The following is a 21648-nucleotide window of genomic DNA, read 5'->3' on the forward strand; positions in this document are numbered from 1 at the left end:
TACTGATGGCAAAACTAAACACAAAGAGATGAAGTAACTTGCCCAGTGTTACATGACCAATAAATCGTGTAGCTGGAATTTAAACCTAGGCCATTCACCTGCCAAGACCATACCCTTACCTAATATGCAAAACTACTTCTCCATAATAAGAGCAGCTATCATTTATTTGAGTTCATATGTGCATTGTTCCATGCACTTATATCTCATTTAAAGCTTACAATACCCCAATGAGATGGTAATAATCATTATTAATCTCCCTTTACATATGGAGACACTGAGACACAGAGGGTAAATAACCTGGCAAGTGTGTAGGCGCTGGAGTCAGATGATCTGCCGAATAAGGAAGGAAGGTGTTAGGATCTGACATATGGGGAAAGTGGAGGATGGCAGTCATAGGCCCAGTGGACAACAGGAACCAGGACTGATTAGAGCCCAAGGGAGGAACGCCAGGCAGCACGGAGCCCCAGCGGGGGCTAGAGGTCGTGAAATTATGATGTATCGGTGAATCCAGAATAAAGCGGAGAAAATACATTTGAAGTCTCAAAGAAGATAATAATACACAATTGCATTAGTTATCTATCACTGTGTAACAAATTACCTGCAAACTTAATGTCTTAAAACACCATTTTTTGTCTCACAATTTTTGTGGGTAAGGAATTCGTGAGGGACTTATCTGGGTGGTTCTGACTTGGGGTTTCTCTTAAGGTCACAGTCAAGATGTCATTTAGGGCTGCATCACTGAAGGATTGAATGGGGCTACTATCCCCTCTTCCAAGATGACTCGCTCACATGGCTGTTGGTAGGAGTTCCTCACCATAGATCTCTCCAGAATGTTGCTTTATTAACATGGCAGCTGGCTTCCTCCCAAGTAAGGGATCCAAGAGAGAGCTAAGAGGAGCCCTCTTATGACCTAGTTTTGGAAGTCACAAACCATCACTTCTGTTTTATTCTACTTCTTAGAAGGGAATCACTGAATCCAGCCCAGACTAAGTGAAGATTTTCAAAGAATTTCTGAACATTTTTTAAAATCACCCCACTGATATGTGGTGGTTTCTAAAGCAAGTAACCCCCTTCAGAGCTCAAGGGCCTTCTTCCACTGCCAGCAGGCCCTGTGTCTGAATGGCACACGGTTCCCCTGAGGACAGGGCAAAGAGAGGTGAAGGTATTGGAGTGGAAAGCCTGAAATGAGGACAGGGCAGCTCTCTGCAAGCCCACGAGTTGAGGGGCACATTTTCAAAGTACTGCAGAAAGATGTCATTGTTCCTGCCATGGATTTTAGTGGGACTCATGCAGCTAGAGTATCTGGGCATCTTTGAAGATGGATCCCTGGGTTTGGGGGTTTCTTGTTTGGATTGCTGAACTGAGAGGCAGCATTTGGGTTTCAACATGACCCTGCTTTATACCTAGACTTACAGCTGAGCTGCCAGAATAGGAAGTAAGCCAGCGTCTCCAGGAGCTCAGGCCTCGCTGTGATTATGAGGACACACAGAGCCTTTCTTTTTTCTTTTTTTTATTTTTTTCATTTCATTCTCTCCGTCCCCATGTTCCTTTATCGCAGACACAGAGGTTGCTTCCTACTTCTCAGTGGTATCCCCTCCTTCCTCCTAGAAACACATGCCTGATCCTACAAGAACCTTGACACTCCTTTTGTTTCTCTCTCCAAAGCACAAACCCCATTTTGCTGCCTGCTGGTGCCTTTCCTGATCCCTGTAGACTATACAGTTCTAGTGGACTCATCTGGAAATAATTTGATCAGTTGTCAGAAGAATTTTAATGCCCAGCTGAGCCACTGGCAAAAATGTCCAGCAGCAAAACCGACCATAATATCCTTTACAAATTTAAAATCACGCTGTGTCCCCTGTCTTCCCTCTAAGTGTCTCCTGACCTGTAAAGGAATTTAAGATCAACATGTTTTTTAGACGAAAGAGTGTGGTTAGTGGGGCAAATCTGACCAAGACACTTCACTTCTCTGGGCCTCCACAGTTTCGCCTGTAAAATAAGCATGAAATGGATTAATCCATGTGAAAGTGTCTATCACAGTACCTGGTATACAATAAGTGGTCAATGGATGCTAATTTTCTTCCTGCCTAAATTATAATCACAGTGCTATTAGGGGGGAAAGGATGACTCAGTGGGCCACACACCCTCTACCCTGCTACTTGCCTGGGGCAGGTCGCTACACACCTCACCAGATAATAAGATCTGTGATTGCAGAGGACTGTGATTGGTGACTCAAAAACCTGATTTAGCTCAATTCAGTTCTGTTCAGGAAAGGAGTCACAGATAACCAAACTGCCCTTGCATTGTAGAAAGCACCACAAAATGGAAGAGACCCCAGGACATGAGCAAACTACATTTTTTGTAGCCAACACACACGGAAGGTCATTGTTCTGAACTAACTTAGAGAAGGCAAATGTACTTTTTAACATGGGTTGTCCAGACTCAATTTTAGAGGTAGAAAGCCTTTAGAAATTTAAAGTCCTCTACCTTATATATGAGACCAAAGAGTATCATCCAAAACGTTTCTTCCAATATATTTTGAACATTTATTGTGAGATATTACCTAGATGAGAGATTATATGTCTCCTCAACCTAGCTAATACTTATGACATACATTTCCTCAAGAAATTTTTAATGAGTGAGTAAATGAATGAATGAATTCAAAGACTTTCCCAAGGTCACGAATTAGTAACTGCAGGAACTAGAACTAGAACCCCCGTCTCCTGACTTCCCAGTGTGTACTACTGGGGGAGCCGGAACATGCATGAAAATAGCTAGGAAAACTCAACAGGTGTCTTAGCTCAACTCCCAGATGACTGATTTAAGCCCATCTAGGGAAAATAAATGCCAAGCTCTGGTGCCAGCATGTGAAGGATGTTCAGATTTTCTACAGTGTCTCTGGATCAGTCCCCTCCTGACAGTGATAATGACCCTACAAATATCTTATATAAAGGGCCTTCACCTCCATTAACTCCTTAAACAGCCCCCACTTCATTGCCTCTTTGTTTCAGAGTCAAGGTGTGCAGAGGCCTTGGAACCAAAATTTTACCAATCAGCCAATACAAAGTTGTGTACAATGGATTAACGAGTGAAGAATTCTGTCATCCACTCTTGAGGGAAAAGAAAGAGAGGCAAAATGTCATTACTCAGAGGCATTCTGGCCCATGATCCCTAAAGAGTACTAAGTATCCAAAATCCACTTCTATGCAAATTTCCCTTTTAGGTACAGATATTATTTACCATTATGAAAGAGCACTTGATATGTAGGTCTTTCAGACACCATTCAGCCTTTCTCAACCCAGATTCCTCATCCGAACTACAAAACACAGAAAATTTTTGTTAATATTCACAGAATCTTCTCAGTTCTCTCAAGGATGGTACCTAACCTGGCCCATCCGATATTCTTAGGAGCGAAGGTGAAACATTACATACAATGGATGCTGCAGGGCACAGGGCTTGATTCTCCCAGGAAACACTGCCTGAGAAGCGTGCTGGAGTAATCTAATATATCTCCAAGTCATGGACATGTCACAAGTGTTCTTACTATGTGTGCACTCGTGCGTGCACACACACACACACACATTTCCAAAAACGTCTTCTTTTTATGAGCTCTTAACAATGAAAGTGGATGCATTACCTCCAAAATTTTGTCAGAGAGAAAAATTCATTTGTATTCATGTGATACAAAGACATTATGTTTTTCTATTTGAAAAACAACAGGAGGATCAGCAAATCTTTTGTAGATATGCAAATTGTAACTCAAACAAAAATAGGCTGCTGATATGTTTGTAATGAAGAGTATTAGGTGGATTTTTTAGGCAAGCTTAGTATTTCTCTAAAGTATTTGGGAAGTTATTTCCAACTTTGCAGTTAATCAACCAGGAGTTCCAGAGCATCACCCTCTTAAATGGCCTGGGAGGATGTGGCAAAGAAAAGACACTTTGCATATTTTGCCAACTGATGCTAATTTTTTTCTTTACTTAAATTGATTGATTTAAACCTCTTGTATAAAACAAAAGTCAATGATTTGTCCCCTATCATTTCATTTTGGTCCTAGTTTGCAATTGGAAAATGAGTTTACAGTTGGTAAAATAAAGGAGAGCTTGAAAAGAATTCACATTTGTAGATTGCCTGCTATGAGCCAGGCATGGGGCCAGGCACTTTGCACATATAATCTCATCTAACTCCCATGAGGTAAGTGATTTTATCATTTCCCTTTTACACATTAAAAATCTGAGACTCGGGTTCACACAGCCATCGGCAGAACTAGGATTCAAATAGATTTCCGTGGCTTGTACACCCAGGATTGTCCCAAGATTCAGCATATCTTCCTCCAATTATGACTGGAAAATAAATTGGGACATTTTACTTATTTTTTCAGATTTATATCTTCTATTAATCAGGAGACAAAATGCCTGCCAAAATATGACCACCTTTAACTTACCTTCACATAAGATCAAAAGAAATGGGGAGCAGTAAGATGAAGAAAGTGAAATTAATGTGTAATTTGGTAAACTTGACCCTCTGGCCATGACAGATTCAAATGCACAGTCTTCCCAAAGAGCTGGTGCGCCATGATTCACAAGAAAAGAAGGTCAAAACTCAGAAGACTGAAGCATCAAGTCTTTAGAATCCTGTGCTGGAGGAAACAGATATGTAGGATAGAATCAGATGATTTAATTATGTTCTTTTTTTCTCAGATTGTGGTGAGTACATTAGCTTGAACCAGAATCATGTTCACTCCTTTATCCATTTGAAACTGTCGTTTTCACTGATGGTCTTTAATTACCTTCCCAGGAATTAGAAAGCGTGTCCTCATATCTCACGTAGAAGGAGTGTCTGGGGTTCACTATCACGCATAGTTTAACCTCTAGAAAATCCACTGCCCCTGCCTCTCGCAGAAGTGCTTTGGGTCTTCCTCCTTCTTGGCATGGAGCCTTGGGAGACCTGCTGTTAGAAAAGAGAACAGTAACTCAAGCATTTTCTTTTGTCCAAAAGCACAATGCAGAGGCACTTTAAGAACAGAATAAAGTCTTTCTGCTAAGCCTCTTTCAACAAAGCATTAATATTTATTAACTTGCACTCTGCTGTAGAATGAATGTTTTATGATCAAAAATGGTTAACAACAAAATGGGACTTTCCACCACAAGCAACCTACTCTTCCACTGATAAAGAACTCAGGATGGAGCGAGCCAACCTCTGTCTCTGTATTTCGGGGGACTTTCGTTCACTCTTCTAGACAAAGGAGTAATTGAGTACTGCTCCATGTAATTGCTGGAAACAATCATCAAAAGGTTATAAGCTTCCTTTATCAATAGGAGCCAACTAAAATGAAGCTATGAATTAATGTTATATTAATGCTACATTAACAAATAGGACATATATTAAAAGGAATGAAGGATATTTCAAAAGCTCAGAATTACACATTTTAAATTTAGATTAGATCAATTCCTAAACAATTCAGAAAAGGGAGGGTTTTTTTTTTCAATTTTAAACAAAAGCCTGTCTGTGTCAAGTTTTCCTATTCATTCATTCACTATTTTTTGAGAAGGTTCTGTTTGCCAAGCACATAGAAATGTGGGGTTTTGAAAATTAGCATCAAGGTCTAAAAATGACTTATATGAGATCTTTACTACTGAAGACTGCCCTTACTAAATCACTTTGTAATTCCTTTAACAAACTACTCAATCTTACTACAGCTTTTCATGGTGAGTTATGACATACCGAAAATGAACAAGAACATCTCAACTCCATAATTAATGTACATACAGCACAAAAGCACAGAAATAAAAACCCAATAGCATTTATTTCTGTCCTGTCAATTTCAATGACTCAGTACAGGGATAACTGTGCTGGGACCACATAACAATGAGCTTGTTGAATGTTCCGTCTCATAGACGTGAGTGAAGTTTCTACCTAAATATTTTAGAAGTCTAAGCAGTGTGGGAAAGGGGAATAAGCATAGATTGTGGAATCAGGCAGACTTGGGTATGAATTCTTGTTCTGTGTGTAGGAAACTCTTGGAAAACCTACTTTACTTCCATTTCTGTTTCTTCATCTACAAAATAAACATAACAGCATCTACCCTGAGGGTTTGTTGCAAGGAATATAGATAATGGATATAAAGCAACTAGCTCACAATTGGTTTTTCTTTTCTTTTCATATCAAAAATCTGAAAGTCCACACTAAGAATTATTCTGTTTTATGTAGTGTAATTCACCTTGAAATTAAAATAATGCAACAAAACCATAAGATAGAGATGAACATATTGGTCCTGATTCATATGCATCTCATGAGACAGTAATTTTACACTCAACATTTCCACTTAAACAAGGTGTCTAATAACTACAGTGTTGATTTTTAAGTAACAGACCTTCAAATTACTGAACGGGCTTGATAGAAAAGATCACCCTGCTCCCACCAGACTCCAGAATCATAATTACTCTCCTGTGCCTAACAGAGAATGGACATGATGGAGAAGAGAAAGAAAGAAACAAAATAACTAAATTTAAAAATTATTTTTGGTTCATCAGCAAATAAAAAATCAACATCAAAATGAAACAGTCCTTCACATGCCAGTTTTTGAGTGCAATGAAAGCACAAACTCTAGTTTCTGTAAGAATTCAATAAATAAATTAATACAGCACCCTTTAAGCATAATCTTGCTTTGCGTGGAGCATTAACTATAAATCTTGCTTCTACCCAAAGCGGTATTAGGACGAGGATGTGGACTATACTGTCACTGTACTCGAGAATTGCTTTTCCTTCTCACTCTCTCTCCTCTCTATCTGGTTCTCCTTTTCATGTTTTGCTCTCTTTTTTCTGACTTCCGCCTCTTCCTTTTGAAATCCTGCAGGTCGTCCGACCGTATCAGACCATGTCCAATCCCATGAGCAAGCTCACTGTTCTCAACAGCATGCATTCCCACTTCATCCTGGCCGACAATGGCACCACCGGCAAATATGGAGCAGAGGTGAAACTTAGGAGACAACTGGAAAAGCATATTTCACTCCAGAAGATAAACACAAGTAAGTAGGCTACTGTTGCCACATCATGCCTCATAGGAAGTATGATGAAAGTGAGTAACTTTAAGTACACCATGCAGCGATATTATAAAAATGGGAGCAAATTTCAAGTGTGGATCATTATTTCTCCTGGGCCACTGGTTAGAATTACAGGAAGTCATCTAGAGGAGGATGATTGGAGGCATAAGGAGTGATTACACAATTAGGGGACTCGAGCTCATTTATCATGCCTGAAAAATTCAACCCCATTTGGGGTTTATAAATGCAGATGAGCTTTTCTTTCCAAACTTCTCCTACATCCATTACACAACACTCTAAGGAAGAAAGATACCCTAGAGAAATTGTTTCTATTTATGAAGCTATTTTTGGTGGCTAAAAAAAAAAAGAAAAAAATCAGATTTTGATCTTAGCATAGATCTGGCTGTACAAAGGCATTTCAAGAGAACTGACATTCTCTAAACTAAAGTGTCATGTGTAACCACCTTGATGAAACTTTGTCTCTTAATTTTATGTAATATTCATTCACTGTCTCTAGATTCATATGTGTTTAGATATATGTGTATATTTATGTGTACCACGTAATACGTATCCGACAGTTATATTAAAATTAGTACTTATGTGTTCTATACTGTATTTTTTGTGAACACAATTTAACTACGAAAAGGTAGCCTTGTAAAAACAACAGTGCTCCCCAAATCGCTAAGCAGCCTGCATTTAAATGTGATAGACGTATGAAAATAATCTGTCCCGCCTCACAAATAAAATTCCATTTGTTTTCACAAAGTAACACATGAGACTTCATGGCAGGCTCAGACTTTGTGGTAAATTCTATGTCCCATCAGGGGAAACTTGGATCTAATTGATTGAATTTTCAAAGCCTATAATTCCAAATAAGAAAAGTATTCTCTTTGGCTAGATAGATACAATTTCAAAAGTCCAGTGTAAAGTGACTCAGCTTGTTCAAATGGCTTTTCTCTTCTCTGGTCTTTTCTCTACATCTGTCTCAAATGGGTTTTCCTTGCTCCTAGAAGTGGGGTGTTCAACCACTCAGACCACAACTTCTCTTTCCTATCCTCTCTTTTCTGGTTCCACCTTTTAGGGGCTACCACTGTTTAAGCAGTTAAGTTTCATACCTTCATCTTTTCACAGGGAAGTCTGGAATAATAAATTTTGGTGTAGGCCTGAAGTCAAAATTCTATTAGAAAACTCTCTTCTATCTAAGAATCCTCAACTGTCTTTGGAAAGAGAAAACACAGCACTATCCCAAGGTAAACATCTTTTGGGGGAAAAAAAAGAGTAGAAAAGACTAGAAAATTGATCTCCAGACCACAGCACTGATCAAGTGTAACAAAACATTATAAACAATGGGTGGTAGGTTTGCTTATACTCAAATCGATTTTCATTGCAATATTTGATAGAATGGGTAAATGTCATGTAATTTGTGTTGTCTGTTTAGGTTGTTCTAGATTGTAGCATTGCCTTTTTACACCATCATGTTAATAATGAGGGCCTAAATAGGAGTGACCTGAAAGCTGAAGGAGATGGGAGCAGAGTAGACAAGGAGCAAATTCAGGGTCAAGTTCAGTGCTTGGTAATGAGACAAAATCTGTCCAGATAAACAAAGCATGTCATTGTGCCAGGCCCGGGTGGCGGCTGAGCCGGTTAGTCAGTAGTGTTAGGTGGAGAGTTAGGTGTGTGGTTGTGTAAGTTATACACCCTGTTCAAGGGTTGCCAGCAGGAGTTAAAACCCAGCCATGGCTGTTAGCCAAACTCTGCACCTTACATGCTGCCTGAGGAAAGGATGTTTTTTTCTAATTGGTCATTCCAGAGGGGACATTCTTTCCTAATTGATGTGCCTGGAAGGGCATCTTTCTCTAAAGCTCACAAAGGTGCTATGTGTGGATGGTCCTGCAGGGAAGGCCCAGGGAGGCCCACAGACAATAGCCTGGCCTCAGTGAGGAGCAGAGTCAGCGGTGTGGAGTCAAAGAGCAGACCAAGGCTGATGGTCAGGACACTGGGAATGCTGGAGGGGCCAGGACCCCATGCACATGCCCCCCTGCCATTTGTGGAGACACTGGACCCTTGCTCGATTATCAAGGCAGGTAGTGGCATGCAAGCACATTGACAAATGGGGACCCAGTCAAGGGTTCTACGGTACAAAGTAGGGGAGAAGCACAGACCCGGTACCAAGCTGAGGCACAAGGTCAGAGAAGCTGGCTTGAGACTCCTGAGATGCTCCAAGTCCACAAACAGGATTAGGCCTAAGGTCTGGGATAGAGCTGAGCCCCCAGAGTAGGTTAAGTGACAGTGGCTGGAACAGGGTAGGGGCAGAAGGAGCTAGGTAGTCATTGCAATCATCACAAATTATGAACATAATTTTTCTCCTTGCTTTGGGGACTGTATTTGAGGCTTCATAGAAACTCCCATTCAATGAATATAATTAAATGAGAAGAGGAGGGTTAAAGATGCCCAGTGGAGATCCCAGAGGTCACAGGAAATTGAAAGGCTCCGGGTAAGGAATTAGTGCATGAGCTGTAGCAAATGATGCCATGAATCATCTCTTTATGCCAGTTCTATCTCTGAACTTAGTAGTGGGAGGGTGACCAGCTCATCCCAGTTTGCCCGGAGCTTTCTCAGATTTAGCACTGAAAGTCCCGTGTCCCCAGGACCCCTTGGTCCTAGGGACACCAAGACAGCAGGTCACCTTCCAAGTGAGGGTCTCATAAGTCATTGAGTCTACTTCTTTTATTACTGCATTCACCCTACAAAGCAGGGAGGGAGCAGCAAGGTCCTCAGCTTAAGGAGTGACCCAGTAACAGAAGCAGCGTAGCACCTTGAGGTCTCCATTCAGTTAGCAGCAAAGTGCCCAATGAGAACACAGAAGCCTCCAGAACAGGACTGAGAAAGAAGGGGAAACGTTGACCTGGTTATGGCAGGAAGCAGCAGAAGGACGAATGCAAACCTATAATGAAATCCCCAGGCGACATTTTAGAACAGCAACTCTACTTTCGAATCTGGACACTATTTTTTTCCTTTATATCATAATTCGCAGTAATGTGGTTCTTCCTATTAAAAATAAAATTTTATTCCATAAGCTCATTCTAAAAATCTCATTTTTATTTTTAATTCCCTTCTTCAAAAGTTTGAGAAACCTAAAATACAATAGTGGAACTCAATTTTGGGAGGCACTGCTTTGTCCTGAAAATTAGCCTCTATGCCATAATATACTATACCACTATACCACAAAAATCCTGCTCACCACCCACTCCACTTAGGATAACCCCGGGGACGTCTGAACACACTCAGCATTTTCCTCATTAAAGTTCCATTCCTCCTCATCACTTTGGGGTGACCTGCATACCACGGTAACCTTTTTAACAAGTCTGTTTTCTTACATAAATGACATAATCTTCTGAAGAATATTTTCCTTCAATATTAAGTGAATCCTGCTCAGGAGACCTTTAAACCCTTTCTCATCAACGTGGCAATTATTCATAATAACATATTACAAGCACCAGCGTCTTGCATTTTTCTCAGCGCTCTGCATCCATTATCTCATCTCTCCCCTCCCTCCACTTATTCCTGCTGTCAACAGTCGGCCCTGAAGTATTGTCATTGGTTCCTGAAGGGCTTCGTTTTTAAAGGAAAATCCTTTCAGCTTTGGAACACTCTCCCATCTACCATTTTCTAAACTTCAAATTTAAGTGCAAAGCCTCACGCAATTCCAATCAGGCCTTTAGCAAACAAACATTTCTTGAACTCCTGTGATGTACCAGTCATGGCTAAGGCCTAGAAAAGCAGCAGTAGGCAGTTCATTGAATTTTAAGTCAACAAGGGCAAACAGAGTAATAAGTAAATGAGTAAACAAGTGAATATACGATGGCCAGTAATAAAAAGGGCTGTGAAGAAAAATAGAGCAGAGGAAGGTATGGGTATGTGGATGCATGTGCACGTGTCTGCACGCATGCACACGTGTGTGTTGGGAGGCTGGTGTAGACTAGGTGGTCAGGAATGGCCTCTATGAGGAGGTGACAGGTAAGCAGAGACCCGAGGGAAGTCAAGGAGCATCCTGGGAAGAGTGAAAGCAGGGCCGAGGTGCCCGCTGTTTCATGCAGAGTGAGACCTCTGTAAAGAGTTGGATTTTATTCTAGTGGAGTTTTGATCTGGCAAGTTATGATATGTCCCTCATGGTTTAAAATATCACTCTACTGAGCCAGCCCTGATGGCCTAGTGGTTAAAGTTTGGCGCTCACCACTTCGGTAGCCCAAGTTTGCTTCCCGTTCGTGGAACCACACCACTCGTCTGTCAGTTGCCGTGCTGTGGTGGCAGCTTGCATAGAAGAAGTAGAATGACTTACAGCTAGAATATACAACTATGTACTGGGGCTTTTGGGAGGGAAAAAAAAGGAAGATTGGCAACAGATTGGCTCAGGGCGAATCTTTCCCTGCAAAACGAAAAAGAAAGACATCATTGTGCTGTCGTGTGTAGAGATCACACTGAGGTAGGGGGCAAGATTTAAAAAGAAATTTTTTTAGATTACTGCAATAGTGCCAGTGAGAAGTGACCGTGGTTTGAATTAGGACGGCAGCAATAGAGGCTGGATTCAAAGTATACAAAGATACTTTCTCAACTGATTTTGTTTTAATGTGGTGAAATACATATAACACAAAATTGACCACTTTAACCAATTTTAAATGCACAGTTGAGTGGCATTAAGTACAATTTACATTGTTGTATAACCATCACTGCTATTTGTCCCCAGAAGTCTTTCAGTGATCCAAACTGACTCGATATCCATTAAAAACCAACTCTCCATTACTCCCTCCCTCCAGGCCCTCGTAGCCACTATTCTACTTTACGTCTTTATGAATTTGCCTATTCTAGCTACCTCACATAAGTGGATCATACAATATTGGCCCTAAGATATATTTTGAAAGTAGAGCCCAAAAGGACTTGCTAATGAATTGAGTATTTAGGGTAAGGAATAGACACCTCAAGGATGCTGCAGGTCAGCCTGAGACACCAGCATATCCTTAAAACAATGGTACTAGAGAGAGCCCTAAGTAGCAAGCGTTTACAGAAAAGAAGAAGGAGTTGAGGACCAATGTCAGGGGAATTGGAACAAGTCCTTCAGAAGCAGTATCTAAAGTAGCACGAATCATCAGGGCTGTGTACTCTCTTTCCAGCCATGTTCAGCTCGAGTAGTAGAATAGGCATAGAGTTGGGTTGAGCATCTGCTGGGATTTTGCCTGGAAGGTAGGAAGGAGGGAGAAAGAGGCAAGGGAGTGAGCTATATGTGCTCCCTATACCTGTATCCCAAGAGCATCATCAGTGTCTGTGGATGAAAGCAACATGGTGGCCGACATTCAAGAGAACATAAAAGCATTCATCTAAAAGATCAGACTGAGGTGCAGAAAAGTGATTAAGAGAGTTATGAAAGGTGACCCACACCTTCCATTAGTATGGCAAAGCATCAGGTATACTAATGTGGACTATTTAAATAAACAAAGGTCTATAATAAACAATTCTACATGTTTATTGCTGTTCACATATTCATATAAGTTGGATCAACTTAGCACATTGCTGGGAACACAGTAGCTGCTCAATAAACACACGTTAGCTGAAAGACTGAGTACCAAGGGACTGCTCTAGAAAGTAGCACATGAGCAGCTTAATGAGACCTTAAAAATCCTAAGCATATTTTCTGCATCCTTTTTTTTTTTTCTGCTGAGGAAGATTTGCCCTGAGCTAAATCTGTTGCCAATCTTCCTCTTTTTCTAATGTGAGCCACTGCCACAGCATGGCAACTGACAGACAAGTGGTGTAGGAACTGAATCTGGGCACTGAAGCAGAGCACGGCAAACTTAACCACTAGGCTACTGGGGCTGGCCCCATTTTTATTGTTTAAAAATTTCAAAAAAAAAACCCCAAAATTAGAAAATATCATAATAACCCTCTGTATCCTCACTCAGCCTCTACATATAGCAGCCCACAGCCAATCTTGTTTTTCTCTATATCTACCCATGTAAATCCTCCTCTGGATAATTTTGAAGGAAATCCAGACAGCATGTCATTTCATCCATAAATATTTCAGTACCAAAGCATTTTTTTAAACTTATGTTGGCCACACATACAATAGATTCTAAAAGTATTTCCCCAATTCAGTAGCAACATAGAGGCTAATATTGATTCAAGAATTCTTTAACAATTATTTCCAATACTACTAACTAGGAACTACACTATTCCATGCTAAAATTCATCTAAAAGTTTGACAATCATGTTTTCTAGTCCCAAGTTTTACTCTTAGCTGGCCAGAAAACATTTAAAACAAATATTACATTGGAAGTTTACAGAAGATTAGAAAACTCCTCAGCAACTGTGGCTTTCTTTTAAGAGTTTGAAAGGAAGAACATAACATTTGGGAGAAGAGGATGCTTTGCCTATTGCTGGTGGTATAAGCTGAAAGTGGCAGGAGACCTGGGAGTTCAGATGGTCCTGGCTGTGTGACCTTGGGCAAGTTACCGTATTTCTCTCAGACTTTGTTTCTGCATCTGTGAACCCGAGAGAGTAATTCCCCACAGCGTGGTGATTAAATGAATCTAAATATGACAGGATTCTGCAAGGTGGCAGTTCAGGAAGATTGGTTGCCTTCCTGCCTGCTCAGTGGTACAGCGGTCCCCCAGTGGGAAACCATGTCCCCTGTTTATATAGCCCAGCTGCCGTAGGTTCCCAACCTGAGACCCAGACCCTCTCCTTTGAAGCCTATTGAAGTCCAGGGTGTTCATCAGAGTATCTTTACCACAGTTGAACCTGGCTCTGCTTGTGAAGGAGAAGCCAGGTATCCCTGTAATCACAGAAAGGATCCAAAGGGAAAAATGATGCTCAAAATTACGTCCTGGCACATATGATCAAGCCTCTGTTAACGTTACTTGTTAAAGAGTAATTGACTTAAATTCTTGGTCATTATAGCAATAACTAGAAAACTCTTTTTTTCCCCTACATTGTTGAAAATATATTCTAAACTGTAGTTGTTCCTCCTGCCCAAGTAAACAGAGTGTAATGGAGAAAATTTAATCTTTCTTTAGAGATTCAAGCTATTTCAGTGTCTTGGAGAATTCCTCACGAATGACAGCTAGGATTGTGAAGGACTCCACTTGGCGGAGGGATCAGAACTTGTGCTAAATGTGGATTGGCCCAGAATATATCTTAAAGTTTAGATTCGGGCCACTATCAGCTTTTCTTCTTGTAATTTACCATTTTTTCCAGAAAGGAGATTGAAGGAAAAGGACAGGAGTCTAGCTCTCTTTGGGCTCTATTTGATTAGCATATCACTCCGTTGTGTTTGAATTTTATTTTAGGTTTGGTTGAATGCAAAGTTTTATTTAGATTGCATATCTAATTATATTATGAACATTACCTTTGGTTGTAGGAAATTTCATGACTGAGGCTAGAATTTTCAGACTTTGTCACCTCCCTTCCATATAGTGAAATCTACATCAGACTCACTCCAGTCCACGGGATTATTTCCCTATGGCAGTCATTCTAGATACACGTATTTTGTGATATTAATTGATGGGGGTGTCTGGGTAGGTTTAGATTTCCATAACCAGTGCCTTTGTTATTGTCAGGGTTTGCGTGAAAGAGAATTTGATGCTCTGCTCTTTCTATGCCCCAGAGTAATGACTGACATTTGTGTGTGGTTCCTCTGATGAAGCCACCAAGAGTACTTTTCTCTAAAGCAGCAGATTAAAATGGGCTTAGCTTGGCATTTCTAAGTAAAGAAGCAGCAGAAATCATTGCAGAATTCATAAAACATAATCAAATTTGGTATTTGAGGATATTGCTATTTAGAATTCTCTGGAAAAAAATATGTTTTATTATGCAGTCCCTAAGCCAACACACCAATTCATATATGAGTATGTGCTTACTCACACAAACTAACAAAATTAATAATGATAATAATATCTCCCAGTAGTACAGAATCTCATTCCTGATAAGTTATGCTTTATTGTGGGAACAAATATTTCCCCTTTCCACTGATTTGTATGATATATGAGCCACGTGAATGTACTAATGCACAGAGTAAGGCAACATTGGCAAAGTCTAGTTGGTTACAGGAGATTTTATTTTTAGAAGCTCATCTCTGTGAGGTGACACACACCAATTTAAAGCACTCTGTTTCAGTGAAATTCCCATCATCAGAAAGAAGTACTCATGACATTTGTATCCCAGATCCTTTACCACCATTTTTCAGTGGTGATTCTAAAACATGGCTTCATAGTTCTCAACTAGGTGACACTACCTTCCCAAGGAGGCGTTTAAAAATATCAAGAGGATTTAGGGTTGGCACAGTTTCTGGTGCTCCTGAATGGCATGGGAGAGGGGGCAGGAATGTTAATATTCTACCATTTTCAGGACAGTTTCACATGAGGAATTGCCTGGCCCAAATGCCAATCACATCCCCAGTGTGTTTCCTTGAGTTTTCTTTTTCTTTTCTTCAAATATTTCCAACAGCCCACACCTGATTCAGCAGGGCACAGCGTTCCAAGACACTCTATCCTCAGTTAAAGGCATTTGTAGAAGCAGGAGCAATAGTAAGCCAGTGGTGAGATTCAAAATATTTAACGACCTGTGAAGACTTTGGTACCCTAAATCCACAGCACAGGCTGGATGTCAGCCCTGGTATCTCCTTCACATCCTGATGTCACTTGCTGTTGTGAAGTCCTTCGTTATATCTGACTTCATTTGCTCTGAATCTGTTCTCTCCTGGGCAAGGACCAAAGTCATCATCTAGGCTAGAGCTCTCAGCATACTTGAAAACTGTAAATGGACTTGAATTGCCCTTTCTGCCACAATGGCTGTAAGGAAGCTGTTTTTCATTTGAAGAGACACACCGACCTGCTTAACAGGCAGAACTGACTCATGGAGTAAATCAGATCAGAATTTCCAATTCGGCAGGACCCGCTCTGAGCACCACTGCCTTATAGTTTCAGGCTCAGTGACTCCAGAAATGTGCTCAACCCTGGGAGCTCTTCTGTCAGTTCTTGATGCTCAAAGAGATCCCACCGTCCACAGTTATTAGCTGATTTGGGGGTCCATGCGGAGGCCCAGAAATGCAGTTGCTTTACCTGTAGGCCCCTGGAGAGCCTACTCACTAGAGCTCATTGCCCAGAAAATATTTTAATAAATCAAAGTTCTAGTAGAATAAAGAGCTCGAAATAGACTACAAAGAGAACTCTAATTTTTAATCTATAAATTACTGAGAATTATGTAGGAAATAAGGGAGCAGGGCAGTAATAAATCTTGAGATGAATGAATAAATTCATGAAATAAAACACTATGAAGCAGTGCTTTTAAAAATTCACACTCCACTTCAGGTACAAGTCGTTTCTCTGGGCTGTGTAGATTCCTTATACATATTAGTATTTTTCTATTGTTAAATTATGAAGCCAACTTACCCTGAAAGTTTGACATAGATTATCTAAAGAGTACCACGAGATCCTTAATAGATTTGCCAACCTCTCCGATACCAAAACTAATGTTAATGCCGTGCGTAGTAGGCGTTCAACAAAGAGTTGTCAGTTGAGGATAAATATATTTAAGAGATTTAATTGACCCAGTCATATTATTATGAGAAATGTGTGAATTTAGAGTTTCAAAGAAATTCCAAAAGCTTTAGCAATGGCAACATCATTGAAATAGTGTACAGCTTCCCAGGAGGCAATTTTAAAGGATTGCGGTCATTTATATATAAATAAATTGTAAATCATAAATACGACATAAATTACTTATTTTTATTCTTATTGTGATTGTTGTCAGTCTCATTTCTTTGTCTGTATATCAAATACAGAGAGGCCAAGCCCGAAGTGGTCAAGAATAGCACAGAGAGGGAGGCAGATGGCAAAGGGACGATAGAAAGTATGAGTTACTAATGAGAATTTTCTTTGGAGAGGTTTCCATTTTGGTGTAAGTTTGATATCCATACAGGAAGAGATTAGAGTTGGCATGAGACCATCAGGTCCCTTGCCCGTGGTTGACATTGCAAACCTAGCCTGATGCTTTTCCCCACTGAGCCTTGATACAGCTTAGAAGCATTTTGCATTAGTTAGGACACAGGTTCTGCTGCTGTGACAAAGACTCAAAACAATGGATGCCTAAATGAGACAGCAGTTTATTCCTTATGCGTATGTTACTCTGAGCATGAGTCCAGATCTGATGTGGTGGGGTGGCCTCAGAGTGCTGAGGACTCAGATTCCTTCTTTCTGTTGCTCTGACCATCCCCCTTTTCATGGTTCATGGGAGCTCCCCATCACATCTATATTCTACCCAGAGGCATCAGGGAAAAAGAGCTAGGGAAAGGCATAAGCCTTCCCTTTAAAGGCATAGTGAGGAAGCATGATTTTGGCTTACACCCTGTGTGCCAATATTTGGTCACATAGTCCACACCTAGCTAAAAGGGGATTTGAAAATGTAGTCTTCATCCTGGGTGAACACATAGCCAGCTAAAATTCTATCACTATGAAGGAAGGGAAGACTAGATATTAGGGGACAGCTGACTGTTTTTGTCACACCTTTTCAACATAGCAGTCTAGATGGTCATTAAGAATTGGCTAGAGTTGGCACATGAGTCTGGCATTCGTAAGTAAGCCACGCCTATGTGTTCCAATATGTTCATTGAAGAACCCTGCCCATCAAATCACTCCTATAGCATATGCTTCATATCTTGCCCTTTCACACTTCACCTGAGAGCTTTTAGTGATACGTAGTTGAAGAGTCTTGCACTGCTCTGATAATTGCAGTTTCCACTTGAAATCAAATTGAGACAAGCTGCCTAAAATTATATGAATAATTTTAGACCATCCTGGTTTAAATTTTTAAGTTAATTAACTCAAACAAATCCCCATAGAGTCAAGATAATTGCATATGCCACGCTCTGCACAATGCATGGGCCTTCCATAATGGATCCTTGGCCACATATTTTGTTGTACATCATTTGGTAACATTTTAAATCCCAAAATATTAAAAATAAATAGGCAGATTCTGTGTTTCTATGTCACTGAACTCTTGATATTAATGTTGCAAAGATGAATCCTGGAAAATAATTCTCACATGACCTACACAAGACTGTCATCTTGGTAACAGCAGTAGAATGGAGATTGGTCGGCCTCTCAGATCCATGAGGATCTGAGGAGGATTTCCTGAGGAGGAAAGGTTGCAACTGGGTCTTGGCCCTGTTGGGGAAAAAGGACAAGAGACTGTCTTAGGGAATAAGAGCAACCTATTCTCCAACTCTGTTGAGAAAACGTTTGAGGAGACCCGATGAGCAGATGAGTCTGTGAGGGATTTAATTCAATTTGACATTCCTACATTTTAATAACCCCTAGGTGATAACTAATAATTTAGCAAGATTCAGTTGAAGGGCTCTGGAAACCTTCTGAATGCCAGTAAGTACGTAATTGAGAGTATTTGCTGACACTGACAGTTATAAAAGATTAATTAGTAGAGCTTCTCTTAGTAATTGGTGAATTGCGTCACCTTGTTTTAGAGACCGAGATACACTAGGCACTAGTGACCCAACCCTAGTTAGTTTTCCTTTTGATTTTAGCTTGTGTTATTCGATAAAAACTAAAAGGTAGAGCTACAGCCAGTTGGGTGTTCTTTCCATCTTGATAGGTGAATAAAGCCTGGGAGAATCTATTGTCTTACAGATTTAATGAAACCACAGGCTAGTGCTTTGGAAATAAGCCTCGCCTTTCCTCTCTGGATCCTCTACATGCAGAACAGTTTCTCTGCCTTGTTTCTGCTTTTCCCTTCACCTTTTTAGAATACCAAACTCAGAGCTGTTGTGACTTTCCATTCACACAAGCTAAGTTTCTGTAGAAAATAGATTCAATGTCTAGAAACCCCATTAGAAAATACTAGAAACAAATTTAAAAAACAAATGACAAAGCAAAGTAAATATTTGCAACCGTGAAAAAGGCCTAATTTCCATAAAAAGCAAAGGGAAGCCACAAATCAGAAAGAAAAATGGGAAAAACTCTGTAGGAAAATGGGCAAAATATATCAAGAGGAAAATCATAGGGAAGAAAATATAAATGCTCAACCTCACTCATAATTAAAGAAATGAAAATTAAGACAGCAATGAAATGTTTTTTAACCTATCAAATGGGTGAAAACCAAAGTTTAAAAACACCTAGGGTCCATAAATGTATATGGAAATATGTACTCATACATTTTGTTGGGTGTTCAAATATGGGCAACCTTATTTGGAAGACAATTAAGCGACCCCTATTAAATTTTAAATGTGCATAGCCTTTGGCCCTGTAATTTTACTTCTAGGAATTTAATCAATGCATGTTTATTGTAATATTGTTCACAGTAATAAAAATGGAAATACCTAGAAATTCACCAATAAGTGACTAATTAAACAAATTATATATAGACATACTGTGAAATACTATGAAATTATTATGAATAATGCAGTAGCTCCGTTTAGGCTTATATGGAAAGGTATCCAAGGGAGTTTTTTTCTCTTTTCTTAAGTTAAAAGCCTGCTGTACAAGCATACAACTACAAGTTTATAATCACATTTATGTTTCTTTAAAATATATATATATACTCATAAAATATCTGAAAGGATATAGATGAACAATTACTAGTTACAACTTCTAGGGAGTGAGACGAGGTGGGAGAGGTAAGAAGAGAACTGACATTTTTCACTCTCACAGTCATCCACCCTTACCCATGGCAGATATGTCCCAAGACCCCCAGTGGATGCCTGAAACCATGGATAGTACTGAACCCCATATATACTCTGTTTTTTCCTATACATACTTACCTGTGTTGAAGTTTAACTTATAAATTGGCACAGTGAGAGCTTAATAATATCTGATAATGAAATAGAACAATTATAACAATATACTGTAATAAAAGTTACCATAGATCTTAGCAGCCTTTGTGGCCAATTTCTTTTCTTTCCTTATTAAGTTGAGAACTTTCATCTTTTCACTTAAAAGAAGCACTTTATGGCTTCTCTTTGGCATACCTGAAGTGCCAGCATCATGACTCTTGTACTTTGGGGCCATTATTAAGTAAAATAAGAGTTACTTGAACACAAGCTCTGCAGTACTGAGACAGTCCCTCTGATAACCGAGACGGCTACTAAGTGACTAATGGGTGGGTAGCGTACACAGCGTGAATACTTTGGACAAAGGGATAATTCACAGGATGGAGCAGGAAGGTGTAAGATTTCATCACACTGCTCAGAACAGCATGCAATTTAAAACTTATGAATGGTTTATTTCTGGAATTTTCCATGTAATATTTTCAGATTGCCGTTGATCATGAGTAACTGAAACTGTGGATAAGGGGGGACTACTGTATACCTTTTAAAAACTTCTCAATGTTGTTTTTTTACAGTGAGCAAATAATAGCTTGTACAGTAGAAAGGAAGGAAGAGAAAGAGAGAGATGGAGGGAGGGAGGAAGGGAGGAAGGAAAGAAGGAACAAAGAAGGGAAGGAGGGAGGGAGGAAACCTTTGGAAGTAGTCAACCTATCCACGTAATGTAGGAGTTTGGTGTCTTCCTCCCTCAAGTGTATGTATATCATTCTTACCCAGAAGGTAAGAAGCCAGTGCAGCTGTGTTTGTTACATCTTGTTTTCTCTTGCTCGCTCAATCTCCTGGCAATCCTCTGCTCTTTCGAAGACAAAAGGAAAGAGTCAAGTCAGGAAACCTAAGGGAGAGGCTAGTTAGATCCTGGTAACCTAAGGACATATTATAAAGAATAATATTCTCAAATCATATATAAAGGATATGTATAAAAATTATGAGACCAATGTAGCAGGTTTGATGCTCACATTGGATAATGGCTGAAATCAGAACCAGAACTATCTTCCCTATTTGGAGTTGGTGAATGACAAAACAGCCTAAATTTATTTCCATTCCTTAGCCATAACTACATATTCTGTTATAATGGGGCTACTGAAAATGCTCCACTTTTATATCCCTACCATGAGTACAATCTAGTAGAACTAGAATTGTTCATTTTTCCCTTTCTCATGCTCCTGGGCATGCCAAAGTCCACCTCCCCTCTCCCTAGGTCCTACTCCCTGCAATGAAGCTGGCTCGTTCAATGGCTGTTTCATGTTGAAAATTGTCTGTATGCTCACAGTGGAAAAAATGGCTGCCACTACATTCTTTACTCCACTAAACCATATAGAGCCAAAATACACATCAAAAGTTCTTCAGCTTTTCAAAATATGGCAAAAATGAGAACTTGATATGTCACTTAAAATAAAGTGACTGCTGTTTCTGTTGTATTTTCCCTTGACAGTACTTCTATTGCTCTACCAGTATTTGCTTGTGTGCCTGCAATATACAAAGCACCACAGGGGTTGCAAGATAAATAAGGCATAGCTGTGCACTTGAAGAACTTAGAGTTTACCAATAAGTTCACAGTAACTAGTGTTTATTGAGGGCTATTCCAAACACTTTACAAAAAATAACTGATTTAATCCTTAGAACAACCCTATGAAGTGGAGACCAATATTATTCCCATTGATCAATAAGAAAACTAAAGCACCATGAGGTCAAGTAATAGGTCCAAGGTCAGACTGCTAGGAA

General features: G+C 39.9%; 1 protein-coding gene across 11 annotated transcripts in view; it reads left to right on the top strand.

Annotated features, from left to right (window-relative positions):
- Positions 1-21648, top strand: part of TRPM3 (transient receptor potential cation channel subfamily M member 3) — a 797927-nt gene that overhangs the window by 556376 nt on the left and 219903 nt on the right. For all 11 annotated transcript variants that reach the window (XM_070495625.1, XM_044756724.2, XM_044756721.2 and 8 more), the window contains exon 6: positions 6857-7028. In XM_070495625.1, the coding sequence (XP_070351726.1) occupies positions 6857-7028 (172 nt within the window). The remainder of the gene's footprint in view (positions 1-6856; positions 7029-21648) is intronic.

Source organism: Equus asinus, chromosome 23 (genome assembly GCF_041296235.1).
Source record: "Equus asinus isolate D_3611 breed Donkey chromosome 23, EquAss-T2T_v2, whole genome shotgun sequence".
In the NCBI taxonomy this organism is placed as follows: Eukaryota; Metazoa; Chordata; class Mammalia; order Perissodactyla; family Equidae; genus Equus; species Equus asinus.